Source organism: Aquarana catesbeiana, unplaced genomic scaffold (assembly GCF_042186555.1).
Source record: "Aquarana catesbeiana isolate 2022-GZ unplaced genomic scaffold, ASM4218655v1 unanchor225, whole genome shotgun sequence".
In the NCBI taxonomy this organism is placed as follows: Eukaryota; Metazoa; Chordata; class Amphibia; order Anura; family Ranidae; genus Aquarana; species Aquarana catesbeiana.
The window spans coordinates 294,628-310,404 of record NW_027362652.1 but is presented as its reverse complement, the minus strand read 5'-3'; the positions used below and the strand labels follow the sequence as shown (position 1 = coordinate 310,404).

Genomic DNA, 15,777 nt, shown 5'->3' with positions numbered 1-15,777 from the left:
CACAGCTATGGCCCCTCATCCTACCCTGTATATACCAATAAATCCCCATAATGCACCCCCCAACCACCCTTTACACTCTAGTTGCAACTGTCAACATGCAACCTACCACACCTTCCCCAAAAATACAACACTTACACCCTTCATTGACCTGTCCACTCTCCAATGTAAAAAAAAAAAAAAAAACACATTTGGTACATACTCCCTCATAAATCCCTAATTTAAACCTGCTATTCCCATCCTTCCTTCCTTCTCTCACCACATTCCATATACAGCCTGTGCTTCTCATTCTCCCAAAGCTCCTCTTCATTTTTCCCAAGCTCCTCCTCCTTCCTGGAATTCTCCTCACCCCCTGTCAGTTATTCCGGTTCCTTCTCCTCCTTCCCGGGCTTCTTCCTAACGTCCTCCTTATTTCCCCATATTTTTTCCCAAGCTTTTCCTCATTCCCCCATCATTCTTCCCAAGCTCCTTCTCCCTTGTCAAGGACATCATGGGTAACCAGTTTGTTGTATGGGGGTTGGTGTCCCTCAGGTGGTATAAATTTGCCCATCGTTGCGTGAACAAACTAGGGTGCCATTGGCCAGTCTGCTCTCTCATGGCCACCCACCCGTCCTGAGGTCTCGTAGTCGGGGAGTGTTGGGTTGTCAAATAGAGGGGTTAAGGGGCTGGGGTCGGTAGAAAGTGCAAATGATGTTGGCGGTACCATAAAATCAGTGCTGCCGCAGTCAATGGGGAAAGCACAAGCATGGTGCAGAATTTGAGATTGTACCCCCAGAGCAGGGCCCGTAGGTCTACCCATGCCATATCTTGTTCGATCAGCGTTGGTGGTTTGGTCAATGGGCGTGGGAACCATTCAAGCAGTCTGGAGAATATGGCCGAAGCATGATATATCTTGAAATTAGGGAGAACAATACCTCTTGTGTGTTTGCGGGAGCATAACGTTTTATGTTTTAATCTGGAGGGGTGGCGTTGCCATACAAATTTAATCGCTAGCGAGCGGAGTGTTCGGAGATAGGACATCAGGAGGGTAATTGGAAGGGCCTGGAACAAGTAGAGCAGTTTGGGGAGAATATCCATCTTAAGGACATTTATGCGACCAAGCCATGGTAACTTAAGGTAGTGCCAGGATTCTAGTGATTGACGGATTTTGGTCAGTAAAGGGCTGAAGTTTAGGGGGTAGACATCATGGAAATTCTGAGGGATCTCTGTCCCCAGATATTTGACAGATTTAGTTTGCCAATGAAAGGGAAAGTTTTGTTGGACCGTAGTTAGGACATGGGTGGGTAAGGATATGTTCAGGGCTTCCGTTTTGGCTATGTTCAATTAAAAGTTGCTGTGGGAGCCGAATCGATCAAGCTCATGGAGGAAGGAGGGGATGGTGATGTGCGGTTGTGTCACATACAGCAGTAGGTCATCAGCATATAGGGAGAGCTTCCAATGGGCCGAAGGGGTGGGGATACCCTGTAGGGATTTGTTCTTTCAAATTGCTGGGCTAAGTGTTCTATAGTTATAGCAAAAAGGAAGGGGGATAGAGGGCAACCCTGTCTGGTCCTGTTAATCTCAAATGTCTCCAAGTGTTTACCATTAGCAGTAACTTTTGCAGAGGGTGTGGAGTAGAGGGACATCATTTTAGCCAAAAGTTTGGGTCCTAATCCGATGCTGTAGTGATAATCGGAGGAATTGCCAGCTGACCCTATCGAATGCTTTCTCCTCGTCGCATGCAAGCAGACGGGTGGGGATATGATTATGCTGAGCATAGGAAATTAGATGAAGGGTCTTTTTGGTGTTATCCCTGGCCTCGTGACCCAGGATAAAGCACACCTGATCACTGTGTATCAAATCAGGGAGTATGGGGACGAGTCGGTTTGTGATGATCTTCGAGAACAATTTGAGATCAACATTTAGTAGCGATATGGGTCTGTAGTTACTACAGCTCACGTGATCCTTCCCTGGTTTGGGATTTATGAATATTTGGGCTTGAAGTAATTGAGATGGGGGTGTGTGTCGTCTACTTTCTCGAAGGCCCATGCCATGATCAGGGCCAGCTGAGGAGCAAATGTCTTGTAGAAGCATGGTGTGTAACCATCAGGCCCAGGGCTCTTGCCATTTTGAGGCTCTTAATCGCCAGTAAATAGTCAGTTGTAGTGATGGGCGCTTCAAGATCCTCAATAGCACTGGCAGAGATCACGGGCAGGGCTGTGTCTCGGATGTATGAGGACATGTCAGGATTGTCTGGGCACGTGGGTGCATCTTTTTTTGAGGGGGGGCAGGTTGTATAGTGTGGAGTAATAATCTCAGAATTTGGAAACAATCTCCGAGTTCTTGTGGAATTTACGGTTTGGATGTGCAAGGATATATGGGATGTTCTGTCTGCGTTGCCGTGGGGGAAGAAATTGCGCTAGGTGTTTGCCAAACTTGTTGGCCTGAACGTAATGAAGGTGTCTTCCTTTATCGTGAGCAACTAGGGATCCCTCCGTCAAAAGGCGGAGGAGGTCACGACGTGCGTTGGAGAGTTCCGCTAGGGTCTTAAGCTCCAGTGTGTGTTTGTAAATAGCTTCTAGGGAAGCAATGAGAGCAAATAGATGCTTAATGTCTGCTACTCTGGCTTTTTTTAGTCTAGAGCCGTGCTGGATAAAGATTCCCCGTAGAATGCATTTCAATGTCTTCCATTTATTCATGGCAGATGTCACATCCTTAACATGAGTGTATGTGAAGTCTCTAATCGCATCGGAGATCGCAGTCTTGCACACTAGGTCAGATAGTAAGTTGTCATGTGTGTCTGTGTGTGGGTCTGAGAAGCCTGCCCAGGGTGAAGTGTACCGGGGCATGGTCCGACCAGAGCTTGACCCCAATGTGACAGGAGGGGTCAAAGTCTAGCAGTGATTGTGATAACAGGATGTAGTCTATTCTGCTGTAGGACCCATGTGGTGAGGAGAAAAATGTGTAGTCCCTACCAGTAGGATTGAGTATTCTCCAGGTATCCACCAAGGATGATTTGGTGAAAATGGAGCGTATTTTGGTTAATGTAGTCGGTGATATGTTCGACTTACTGGTGGAGGAGTCCAGTCTCGGTACCACCGGGACGTCACCCCCCAAGATCAGATTGAGAGTCCCGAATGTTTATAGACCTGCTGTCAAAGAGGATAGGAAGGTGAGTTGATCCTTGTTAGGGAGAAAAATGTTAGCCAGCGTAAATACCGTTTACATGTATTTCAAATTCAGGAATAAATAGCGCCCTAGTGGATCAACACATGAGTCACGAACCTCCGGGGTGAAGGAGCTATGAAATGTAATTGAGACTCCTTTCAATTTGGCGGAGGGATTTGTGCTATGATACCAGGTGGTGAAATACTTATTTGGGAGGCTGTCAGGGCTGGACTCAGCCCTTCCTTCTCTGAGCTGGCCGCTCAGCTGTCGGCTAACTGCCAGCTCCTATCTCCCTCCACAGTTACTCAGCTGTTGATGGTATCGTGCTCGTCAGTCCTGCCTACTTAAGCCGTCCAGTCCAGAGGAGCTCTGCCTTTGCCTTGGTCAACATCACAGAAATTATCTCCTGCGATCCTGTTCAAGACTGGCTTTGCTGACATCCTTTCTGGTTCCAGATCCTGCTTGTTGTTCCACTACATTGATAACTGACTGCTGGCTTGGCTGACTATCCGTTCCGGTTACTGAACTTTGGCTATGTTTTGACTACGTTTGTTCTTTTTATTTTTATTATTAAACAAGTGTGATTTAACTGTACTTCTGTCTCGGCCTGATTTCATGGTTTCTGAAAGCGACAGGGAACGCACAGGCGAATCTGCCTGCGATTCGGAACGCCAAGATGTGAACGGAGCCTTAAAGTGGTTGTAAACCCAGATAAAAAAATAAACTTGCAAGACAAAGGCATACTGAGCTAGTATACATTGCATACTAGATCTTTACGTTAGAAGGATGCTGTTGCAGGAGTCCCGGCACACCGCTGTGACCGGCGACATGTAGTCCCGGAGTTATTTCCGGGTTCATGGGCTCCAGCGCTGTGATTGGCCGGAGCTGCAATGACATCACTCCCGCACATGCACGCGGGAGCCACCGTTAACGGCACAGCAGCTAAAGAAATGGCATGAGTGAGCCGTTTGAGTGCGCACGTGCCAATTACGTCGGCACATGCGGATACAGTGAAAAACTCCTAACAGTGCAAGTTTAGGAGAAAATCACGGTAACTACAGGTAAGCCTTATTATAGGCTTACCTGTAGGTAAAAGTTGTTATAAAGGGTTTACAGCCACTTTAAGGAAACCAGTAAGGTCACACAAATTGTGTCAATAGTTATTGGTACATTAGATAAACACCACCAACAAATTTCCCACTTCAGCCCTCATATCTGCCACGTTTGAAGAATGAGCCCAAACGTGTTTCATCTCTATACAGATGTCTTCTTCAGGGGGTTAATAAACTGGTGTAGCGCTACTTATAACTTTTCAACACATCAATTAAAAACGTCCAGGTGAATTACAGTCTCTATTTGTATCTTGCTTAATACTTTTTCCTTGTGCGTTCAAACGTGTTCACCCAACTTCTGCACCCCCTGGGAACCACCAACACCAGCTGTGCTCTCACCTTATGTTTATGACCCCCGTATAATGTAAGGTCATAAACAGCGCGTGTCCCTTTTAATCTCTTGCCGACTGCGCTATAGCCGAATGACGGCTACAGCGCAGTCACACGTTTACAAGAGGGCGACTATTGACATCCTCCAAGAACCCACCCCCAGCGTGCATTTGGTCACAGTTGATTATAGATCAAGGTAAAGGGCCAATCACAGCGGCCCTTTACTATGTGATCAGCTGTGTCCAATCACAGCTGATCACATGTAAACAAATGCCGGTTATCGGCATTTCCTTTCCCCAGTGCGGTCAGTCTGAGGAAAGGAAATCCGAATAACTGCCTATTCTGTGACAAGTCACATTTACACTGATATTCCCATCAGTACCACTTATTGGTGCAGCCCCATCAGTGTAGCTTATTAGTGCCCAACAGTGCAGCCTCTTCAGTGTCCCCTCATCAGTGCACATCAGTGAAGAAGAAAAATTACTTATTTGCACAACTGAATCACAGAAACTAAAAAAAGGGTTTTTTTTTTTTACATTTCTGGTCTTTTTTTGTTTAGCAAAAAATAAAAAGTGGTGATTAAATACCGCCAAAAGAAAGCTCTATTTTTGCAAAAGAAAATAACAATTTCATATGGGTACAGTGTTGCATGACCGTGCAATTGTCAGTCAAAATGCGACAGCGCTGAAAGAAGACAAATGCTCCATCGTGCGCTAACAAAAAAAAAAATTACTTTATTTAACCCACTCTTTCAGAAAGAAGCTCACATTTAATTGTGCGCTCAAAGCGCACCCACATAAAACAGCATTGACATGATAGTGCCGGTATGTACACCGGCATTACAAATACTGCACTTTCTAGATCAGTATGCTGCATAATGAGGTCATTCAAAGCCCAACCCAGGCACGTTTCGTCACCAAGACACACGTAACTTCCTCATGGGCATCTGATTGGATGACTGCCTTCTCCCTTTTATAGCCACGGTGCCCAGTGCCATTTTGTGTCAAAGCCCACCAGCACCATTTTGCAAAGGGCTCCATATTATCCCATTACTCTCGTGACCTCAACGCCATCTTGTTATCTAACAATACTAAGGTAACCTTCCCGATCTCGACTACCAGCGCCAATTTAATGGAGATCCTTGATGTTACTGCCTCCCAATTTTTATACTTCTACGCTATTATGTAAAATTTCACACTTTATAGCCTTGGCTCTAGCACCATTTTAAAATTAATAAATAATCTAGATATCCTCTATCTACAAAGTACTAAACATCACATTTCTTGCTGTAATCAAAATATTACCATCATGATTAAAAGTTACCAAGAATTTTACAAATATACCTTAAAATCATCTGAAATACAGGAGATCCCCTTTAGAGGCCAATGACACATTACCAAATATTTGTGCCTCAGAGCTAGGTATGTCTTCATCCTGGAGAAAGAAGAATTAAAAAAGAAACATCTCTGATTGGTTGGGACTCAAGTTTATTTATACTGTCCCGAGGAAGTTGAACAAAGGGCGTAAATCTGTGTATGGTGGCATAGATATACCAGAAAAAAAATATTTTCCGCACTCAAGACAGAAATATGGCTTCTCAATGATGTAAAATCTCAAAGTTTGATTTCCACGTATAGCATTTTCACATTTAGGAGAGGAATACGGCTTCTCCCCTGATGTCTATAAAGACTGGCCTTCTCTGATAAACATTTACCACACTTAGCACAAGAATACAGCATCTACCCTTTGTGACATCTTTGTCTACAAAGGTCTGATATCCGTGAGAAACATTTCCCACACTCAGGACAGCAATACGGCTTCTCCCCCGTGTGAATCCTCAGATGTCTGTGAAGATGAGACGCCTGTGAAAAACCTTCCCCTCATCTCACATGTGCGAGATCTTTCATGTATCACAAGGGCTGATTTCTGTGAAAAACATTTCTCACACTTAGGACAGGAATACTGCTTCTCCTCTGTGTGAGACCGCTGGTGTACGTAAAGATGGGATGACTGTGAAAAGGTTTTCCCACACACGCGACAGGAATACGGCCTCTCCCCTGTGTGAATCCTCTGATGTATGTGAAGACTTGACTTCTGCAAGAAACTTTTACCACATTCAGCGCAGTTATACGGCTTTTCTCCCGTGTGAGTTCTTTGATGTCTAACAAAGTCTGATTTATGTAGATAACATTTTCCGCAGTCAGTGCAGGAATACGGCCTCTCCCCTGTGTGATACCTTTGATGTCTATCAAGGTCAGATTTCTGTTGAAAGCATTTTCCGCACTCAGGACAGGAATATGGTCTCTCCCCTGTGTGAATCCTCTGATGTCTGTAAAGCTTGGACTTCTCTGGAAAACCTTTTCCGCACTCAGGGCAGGGATAAAGCTTCTCCCCCGTGTGAGATCTCTGATGTCTGACAAGTTTTGATTTCTGTGGAAAAGATTTCCCACATTCAGAGCAGGAATACGGCTTATCTCTTGTGTGAGTCTTGTGATGTTTGTAAAGTTTGGACATCTCTGAAAACCATTTCCCACACTCAGGACAGGAATAAAGATTTTTCCTCTTGTGACTACTCTGATGTATGCAAAGATCGGACAATGAGCTAAAACTTTCCCCACATTCATTACAGGAAAATTTCTCCTCCCCCCGAATTCCGGCACCTTCCCTCATAGTAGGAGGTTGCTCAGAGTCAGAGGGATTTGATGGTCTATCCACACTGTGAAGTCCTCCATCCATAGCTGAGCTCATTGTCTTTTCTCCTACACAATCTCCTGTGATGTCCTCATCATCCATTTCACAGCTTAGAGATAAAGTGAGATCATCCTTTGAGGGTTTCTCAATGACGTGTCCTGTAAAAATATAAAAACATGTTCAACATATACAGAAAGGTTACTTCCCCAAAATCAAGATTCCATCTAGATTAGATAGATTTTAGTGAGCAAAGGTTCTCTGTGGATGTTCCAGCCAGATGTGACTTCCCCTCTTCAGTTAAGGGGCCTTTGGTCCTCCTCCCAAACCCCATAATTGTAAATAGAGCTTCCACAGACCCTCACAACCAGTGGGACCAGGTTTGTGGGAAAGAGGACCTTGTTCTCATTAACATGGGAACAAGGTTCTTTGTCAGGGTGGTCTCCCAGGCCAAGTACCCCATTATGTTGAGGGCATGGTTCAGGAGAAACGTGTTCATACAGTCCCCCCCTTTTCCTCTCCTGTTAGGCTGCATGCTCAGATGAGGGTCTGGTATGCGTTTTCGGGAGGAACCTTTTTTTTGTATGGGACCCCTTTAACATTAAATGTCTTTGCTTTGGTACATGTCCCCCAGGGCAGTGCCCAGACCCATTTTTTTTGACAATTAGCATAGAAAATGGCTATTATTGATTTCTGAGATTCAGTCTCCATTAACTGCAATGGGGCTTGGATTCAGCAACTTCGCCAAACCCACCCCAAACCGGACACCCAGGTATGTCAGCTCATCACTATACATAAATCATGTCTGAATAAATAAATTGTGTCTGCAGCACAGAGAAGCGGGTTTTTCTGAGAGAAAAGAAGATCTAATGTGCAGGACGGGAATCAGTACAAGGAGGTGACTATTATCAATCTATGATGTCACTAATCTCCCGCCCTACTCTGGACCAATCAGTGTGCAGTAACAGAGCAATATATTATGGCTCACCTGTGCTGATCTCTGTAGGAGTGTCCTCCTTTTTGAATGTCCTCATCATTCCAGGCTCCTCCGTATATTGCCGATCATCCCTCACATACGTCTCTTCTATTTCACCCTCAACTTTCATGTTAACCAGATCTTCACCCTAAACCAACAGAATGGAAGATAAAAACATCTGTAACATAGAAGTATTTATGATGTCAGATCACATAGAAAATATCTTGTAGAGTCCACACATCATCTCCACATGTCAGAGTGTTCAATCACTTTATGTTTCAGACCCTCAACTCCACCTACCTGATGATGGTGAGGGATGGTGTGATCTTCCTGTGTGGAATCCCAGGAATACAGAGGACGGGGACATCTCTCTGGTGGGTTCCCATTACTGGATCCATCTGTAGGAAACACACACTGACTGAATACATTGTTTCTATGTGTTTATCAGATGATGGGGGATCTAGGTGGACCCTCCGTACTGCTCTCTCCTTTACAATAAAGTCTCCTCTTACCTGGTGATGTGAGGGGCGGCTGATTGTCCATCATGACGTCCTTGCAGGGATCCTTGTGTCTTTCTGAAAGTTCCTCCATCACACCATACTCCTCATCCTCTTCTGTATACTCTTCTTTAACAACAATATTATAATCCCCGAGGTTTTCGCTCTGAATTTATAATAAACATTCATTGTAACAAACATGCTTGTTTTAAATCATAACTACCAATAATTGTTGATCATCTACCTGATGATGGTGAGGGATGGTGTGATCTTCCTGTTTGGAATCCCGGGAATACAGAGGACGGGGACATTTCTCTGGTGGAGTTTTGTAGTTGGTTGACGCCACCTTAATGTGAGATCTTTGATTTATCTTCTCATCTGTGTGAATCCACTGATGTACACGAAGATGGGATGACTGTGAAAAACATTTCCCACACACAGGACAGGAATACGGCTTCACCCCCAAGTGAGATCTTTGATGTCTAACAAAGACTGATTTGTGTATATAACTTTTCCCACAGTCAGGGCAGGAATACGGCCTCTCCCCTGTGTGAGACTTTTGATGTTTAACAAGGTCGGATTTCTGTAAAAAGCATTTCCTGCACTCAGGACAGGAAAACGGCTTCTCCCCCGTGTGAATCCTCTGATGTCTTTGAAGACTGGACTTCTCTGGAAAACATTTTCCGCACGCAACACAGGAATACGGCTTCTCCCCCGTGTGACATGTTTGATGTCTGACAAGTTTTGATTTCTGTGGAAAACATTTCCCACATTCAGAGCAGGAATACGGCTTCCTTCCACCATCGATAGCTGGGCTCATTGTCTTTTCTCCTGCACAATCGCTTGTGATGTCCTCGTCTTCCAGTTTACAGCTTAATGATAAAGTGGGACCATCCTTTGAGGGTTCCTCAATGGCGTGTCCTGGAAAAATATAAAAACATGATCAATAGATACACGAGGATTATGATTCCATCTGGATCAGTTAGATTTAAGTAAGCAGATGTTCTCTGTGGATGTCCCAACCAGCTGCGACTTCCCCTCTTAAGCAAATGGGCCTTTGGTCCTCCTCCCAGATCACTTCTACATTTACACAGCCTTGTCAGAAGAGCAGGAACCAATGAGGACTGGGAGGTGCATGCTCTTCACACCAAACCAAAAGCCTAGGCACTGGGTCATGTGATCTCTGATAACGAAGAGATTCAAGGTTCAGACTTGCAGACCCTTTAGCATAGAACAAGTGGCCTTAGGCCTAGGCTTCTGGTAATAGGCAGCACTGGAGGGCGTTTAGAGAAATGTATTCTCTTGCAAATATAAGTATTTCAGTTTTCTATGTTCCTCCTGGCTTTTCACCCAACAAGACTTTTAAAAGAGTTTTAAGTTAACCTTTAGCTATAAGTCAGCTGAAAGAAGAGGAGACAAACAAAAATAGTGTTACTTTACACTTCAAAAGACTAGAAAATACATCCTCTGTATTGCAATTAGCTGAAGTAAGACAATGCTTTGATCTGGGATAAACTCCTGTGTCTTTCTGAAGAGTTAAGCTTCCTGTGGATGGTAGCAAGTCAGCAATTGACCATACTTCAGTCTGGGCTTAAGGAGGTATGTCAATGAATTAAACAGCATTTGGAACAGAACATGTACCCCATATTCTGCCACATTGGGCGGGGGGGGGGGGGGGGGAGTCTGAGGGCCCACATATTAAAGGAATCAGTGTGCAGTAACAGTGCAGAAATAGTAGAAGAATTTATTATGGCTCACCTGTACTGATCTCTGTAGGAGTGTCCTCCTCTTTGAATGGCCCCATCATTCCAGCCTCCTCCGTATATTGCTGATCGTCCCTCGCATACCTCTCTTCTACTTCACCCTCGGTTTTAATGATCATCAGATCTTCACCCTAAACCAACAGAATAGAAGAAAATACCATTGTCAAGGACGCACAGCCATGGAGGCTCACTAACCGAGGTGAGGAGGAACAAGGAGATAGCTTACTTTGAGCAGGTAAAACAGTTTACCCCTAATCTAGCTGTCTGGCCACACAGACAGATACAAATCTTTCATACAATCTGGTGCACTTCAGGGAACAGATGACCGGGTAGCAGCCCTGAAAACCTGAGGAAGAAGCACAAGGATGAAAGCACAGGGCTTGCTTGGAGCCCTGGTTAAATGAGCAGTAATGGGAAACAAGTGGATCTCGGCTCAATAGGGCATAAGCTTAAAACCACAGTCTGACAAACCCATCTGGAAATGGTGGATGGTAAGGCTACCTGTCCCTTTCTAGGATCATCTGTGACTATGCATCTGAAAAGAGAAGGTGGAATGTAAAAGTAAGCTCTGGAGGACCAGACCATGCCCAAATAATGAAGTACCGCTTCCTTAGCATGGGGGGGGGGATTTGGACACAAAAAGGGCAAGACTATGTCCTCATTCAAGTGAAAGGTCGATACAACCTTCAGCAGGAAAGACAACCAAAGCCAAAAGTACCACCTTATCACTATAGAGCACCTAAAACCATTGCTTACAAGAAAGAGCAGAAAGTTTGGTTACCCTGCATGCCAAAGTGATAGCTACCAGTAAGGTTACCTTTTCAAGAGGAATTACCCGGATATTCTTGAAGAGAGGCTTTTGCAGGACTGACAAAACTAAATTCAGATCCCATGGCGTCAGCGGAAATCTTTCAGGCAGAACAACTAGCATAGCTCCCTGGATAAAAGTACAAATAAGGTAAATCATTGGGCGTTGGAAGAGTACAGCCAAAGTGGAAACCGGACCCTTCACAGTACTCAGGGCCATAGGCCAGTACACATTCCATTAAAGGAAGGCCAAAATGTGAGCAAGAGAAAACCTGCAAGATTGAAAACCCAGAGATTCACAATAGGCAAAATAAGCCTTCTAGGTACAATAATAAATTAAACTGTAGGTGGACTTTCGAGGCCTAAGCATCGTGGAGATGACAGCAGAAAGTCCCTAAGCCTTTAGCACCTGGCTTTCAACAGCCATGCAGTTAAAGCTTGCAACTGTAAAGCAGGATGGAAGATTGGACCTTGGAAGAGAAGGTCAAGGCATAGTGGAAGACACCATTTCAAGTCTTTAAAAGCAGCAATAAGACGCATCTCACTCCTCTCCTCTCTTAGTACTAGCAATCAGCCTTCCCACTCTATCCACTGTAATACCTGGGGTAGGAGCTTCTGTTCCACAGAGCCACCAGTGCATCCAACACATACCTCAACACAAATCTTGGAATTTTCCAATTGGGTCTGGATGCAAGGAGACCTATAACTGGTGTGCCTTAGCGTTGATAAATCTAGTGAAAAACATCTGGATGGTTAGACCACCCCTCTTGATCCAGACAATGATGACTGAGATAGTCCACCAGCCAATTGTCCACTCCCAAAATGCGAAAGGTGGACAAGGCTGGAAGGTTAAGTTCTAGCCACCTCCAGCACAGCTGCCAAGCTCTTTGTACTGCCCTGGTGATTAATGTAGGCCACAGCCGTGGTGCTGTCAAACTGGACCCCGATTGGGTAACCCTTGAGAATCCAATGGGAAGAGGGAGAGATGGATCGTTCAGAGTTCCCAGATGTTGATGGAAAACCTGGTTTCCTCCTGGGCCCGTTTATCCTGAATTGATAATTGGCCAGCGCCCCCCCTCCATTTGAATAGGCTGGCATCTGTAATGATGTTAGCTGGACATGCCCAACCCTTGTAGGTGAAATCATCAAAAAGGAATCATAAGGAAAACCTGTTGAGTATCATCTATGCTTATGAGCCTCGAACAGGACAGTGGAGTCCTCTGACATGAAAGGCGATTCCTCAACCATCAAATTCCCAACAGTCTAAATAAAAGTCAAAACTAGCTCTTTCTCACATGCCAAATTAGCCACTAGAAACTCATCTTCGCTGTCAGAAGGATGTGATGGGGATTTTGCCTCAATGTAGGTCTATGGACCTGCGAGAAAACTGTGTTGTCTGAGACTTTAGATGCAGATGCCAGTGAAGGTGGGTCATTTTTAGGGGGTTTTGGCTAAAAGGCCCTGTGCATGCGGGATACATAACCCTTCATGGATGTGTATAGTGCACAGACGGGATTGGTCTGGCAATTTAGTCCTGGGTTCTATTTCCTTATAGGCAGACGGCATTTCCCAATCACTTGAGTCAGAGAACAGGCTGTCCATATCTTTTTTTGTGGTTTTTATTTTGGGTAGAACTTGGATAGGGTGAGGGTGAGCTTAGGTAAAGGTGAACTTGACAATGAGGACTCTAATTCTGCACTAAAACTTCAGGGTGAAAACACCCCCTTTGAAGTGTAATGGTGAACAGTAACAGACAGGAATCCCTCGAGGGATAAAGTCCTGAATGTGGAAAGTAGTAGCTAGTGGCCTCCCAGGAGAGCTAATGAAAGTCTTTGAATCCAGAAGGCTGGTACTCATTGCTTCCTGATCTCCAGGCAGCCATGTGCAGGGTCAGTCAGCTTCAGTACTTCAGCAGCTTGTGTCCTGGATCTTTAAGAGGCTGGATAGAATAGAAGTCCCCCAGCCAAATCATAGCTGGGCCCCCCATAAAGATGCTTGCAGTTCTAGGCAAATTTCCCAGGGATGCTACAGCCCTCAGGCTGGGTCTTGCTCCCTCAGGAACAAGCGACTTCTGCTTTGGATTCTAGCCTATTTATACCTCCCTCAGTCCCCTGCTGGTCACCTGCCATATTGACCAGGTATTGGCTTGGGGAATATTAACATGTAGGCTTGGGTCATCATTCTCCCACCCACTATGTCCCAGGGTCCCCTGGAAGACAGGGGAAAGTAATTGAGCCCATACCTATAGAGCCCAGAGCAGACTTAACCAATCAAATAGTGTACTACCCAGTTATAGGGAGGCCAAAAACTAGACTTAACAGAACAGTATCTCTATGGGGCACTACATACACCCCCCTCTAAACCTCTAAAAAAATAGGCCTTCTCCTCATGGGCCGCTAACAAAAACAGCTCTTGAGCCCAAGAGTGGAGTATCCCAAGGCAATTTAAAATAAGGGAGGGTAAAAAAAAAAAAAACAACGTACAAGATTATGTGTGGCATTCCACACAGATAAAAAAGAAAATATACTCTGCAATAAATAAGAATATTTACAAATTCGGAGCCTCATGCCTGGCCCATGTAAAGATATATAAAATCCAACTACTTAACTAAATCTCTATACTAAATATTTGTACAATTCCAAGCCATTTTAAAACACATTAACCAGAAAGTACTTCAGCTGAAATGTTGATAAAACTGTACTCCTGCAGCAAAAGAAAAGGTTGGACAAGCTAAACATAGGTACATCAATAGGAGCATCCCCTCCAAAGAGGCAACCCTCCAGCAAAACAAGAAAAATATCATGCGAGCATAAAACTATCCTGACTTTGAATAAAAGGAGTGAACTCTGCCCCCTAGGGGCAAAAAACTCTTGCCTCGTAGCATTCCAGGGCCCTGAAAATAAGAAAGAGGGTGTCACACTTACCCCAAAACGCAGGCACTCAGACACTATAGCTGGCTACTGTGTTCTTCACATATAGCAGGCATAAGACAAGCAGGCCAACCGGTACTCTGTTGCTCCCAGGAATTATATACATTGCTATAGTGCCTGGCTACCACGCTGAACTGAACAGGTACTTGCAGTTGGCAGACAGGCAGAGTGGTTCAATGACAGTCCAGGTAAAAGGCAAGCAGATTTCAGAGAATAGTTGTTATCCAATCCAAGGTTATACACAGGGAAAACCAATCTAGCAGAGCAGGGCAGACAGACAGGGGTCTTGATCAGGTATGTCCTTTCAAAACGGGACATAGCAGGGTTCAAAATCTTGTAGGGTCCTCTAAATCTTAAGGACAACACTAGACACACAGCTGTAGACCATGTGTGAGACTTGGCATCCAACTGGATGGTAACAGTCATAGACGGAACACCACAAATAAAATTCTGGAATAAGCACATGGAGCAACTTATCTGGGCCCCAAATGCTTACAGATCTTACTTGGTCCAGCCTGTCATGCTTCTTGATCATGACATGAACCTTAAATATGAATCTGCCATAGCGCCAGCCACGCTTGATGCTACAAAATTCTTCCCAAAACCCCTTGGTTCCTCTGTGATGATGGGGCTTGGGCACATGTACGTACTTCCATATCTCTGTCTCACCCCAGCCCTCTCTGAGGGTCTTCACCTCGTCCATAACTTCTGGAGGCACATATGGAAATTCAAATCTGTAGCCCAATGCCTCTTTCTTCTGCACAATGCGCTGCATCCTAGAGAACCGTGGCAGCAGGTACCTCACTCCTCTGCCCAGTAGGGTGAAATGGTTGGCAGCCTGTTTGATGAGCTGATGATGGGCCTCAATGTGAGCTTGAGCCCTAGCTCAGGTACGTGGAGGAGACAAATCAAAACATTGTTGTTGGTATTCCTTGCTGAACTGCAGGTTGGCAGCAAAACCGTGTCCGTCACTAAATAAACAGTTTCTCCTCACTTGCACGTCCTGATCTCCCAAATACCACGCTAAGTCTCTCCGGACATTTCCCACTCGCTCAAATCTCCCTCACTTGCTCCCCAATAGAACTTTGGGGAGCCAGGGTCAGACTCCACACTTTTCTGTGAAAACAGGCACAGGTTCCTCCGCTGCTGCAGGCTTCTGTCCTGTCTCCTTGCTAAGAACAACTTGTTTGTCAGGCAAAGGATCTCCCCCTTGCTAGTCCTGGGATGGGTCCCCGACAGTAAGCATACACATACCCCCTAGTGAGTTTTCCGATTCTCAAGACCTGCCTAAAAGGGGATGAGCTGCTGGTGGCCTCACTTAATGGAAAAGATGTCGGCCTCTCCGGTTCAACCTCCTTAGTGCAGAATCCTGTGTCCCATGCCATGTGGTAGACTGCAGGCGGCTGATTCTCTGGTATCAACTGAAAAAACGGCTCTTCACAGTGCCCACACCAGCTCCAAAAGCGGATCCCTGCTGTCAGATGCTCAAATACAGCGCAGACCACACATGGGTGTTCAGCCCCCTTGGAC

At 45.1% G+C, this 15,777-nt stretch overlaps 2 protein-coding genes across 2 annotated transcripts in view; both read right to left on the bottom strand.

The window, feature by feature from the left end:
* LOC141121570 (uncharacterized) overlaps positions 1-15,777 on the bottom strand; it is a 277,798-nt gene that overhangs the window by 66,433 nt on the left and 195,588 nt on the right. The window lies entirely within an intron of this gene.
* The window catches only part of LOC141121540 (uncharacterized), a 59,963-nt gene that overhangs the window by 25,143 nt on the left and 19,043 nt on the right, over positions 1-15,777 (bottom strand). The window contains exons 6-12 of the mRNA XM_073611161.1: positions 10,506-10,641; positions 8,992-9,668; positions 8,763-8,913; positions 8,551-8,648; positions 8,263-8,398; positions 6,396-7,435; positions 6,084-6,266 (exon numbers count right to left, since the gene is read on the bottom strand). Coding sequence (XP_073467262.1) covers positions 6,084-6,266; positions 6,396-7,435; positions 8,263-8,398; positions 8,551-8,648; positions 8,763-8,913; positions 8,992-9,668; positions 10,506-10,641 — 2,421 coding nt within the window. The remainder of the gene's footprint in view (positions 1-6,083; positions 6,267-6,395; positions 7,436-8,262; positions 8,399-8,550; positions 8,649-8,762; positions 8,914-8,991; positions 9,669-10,505; positions 10,642-15,777) is intronic.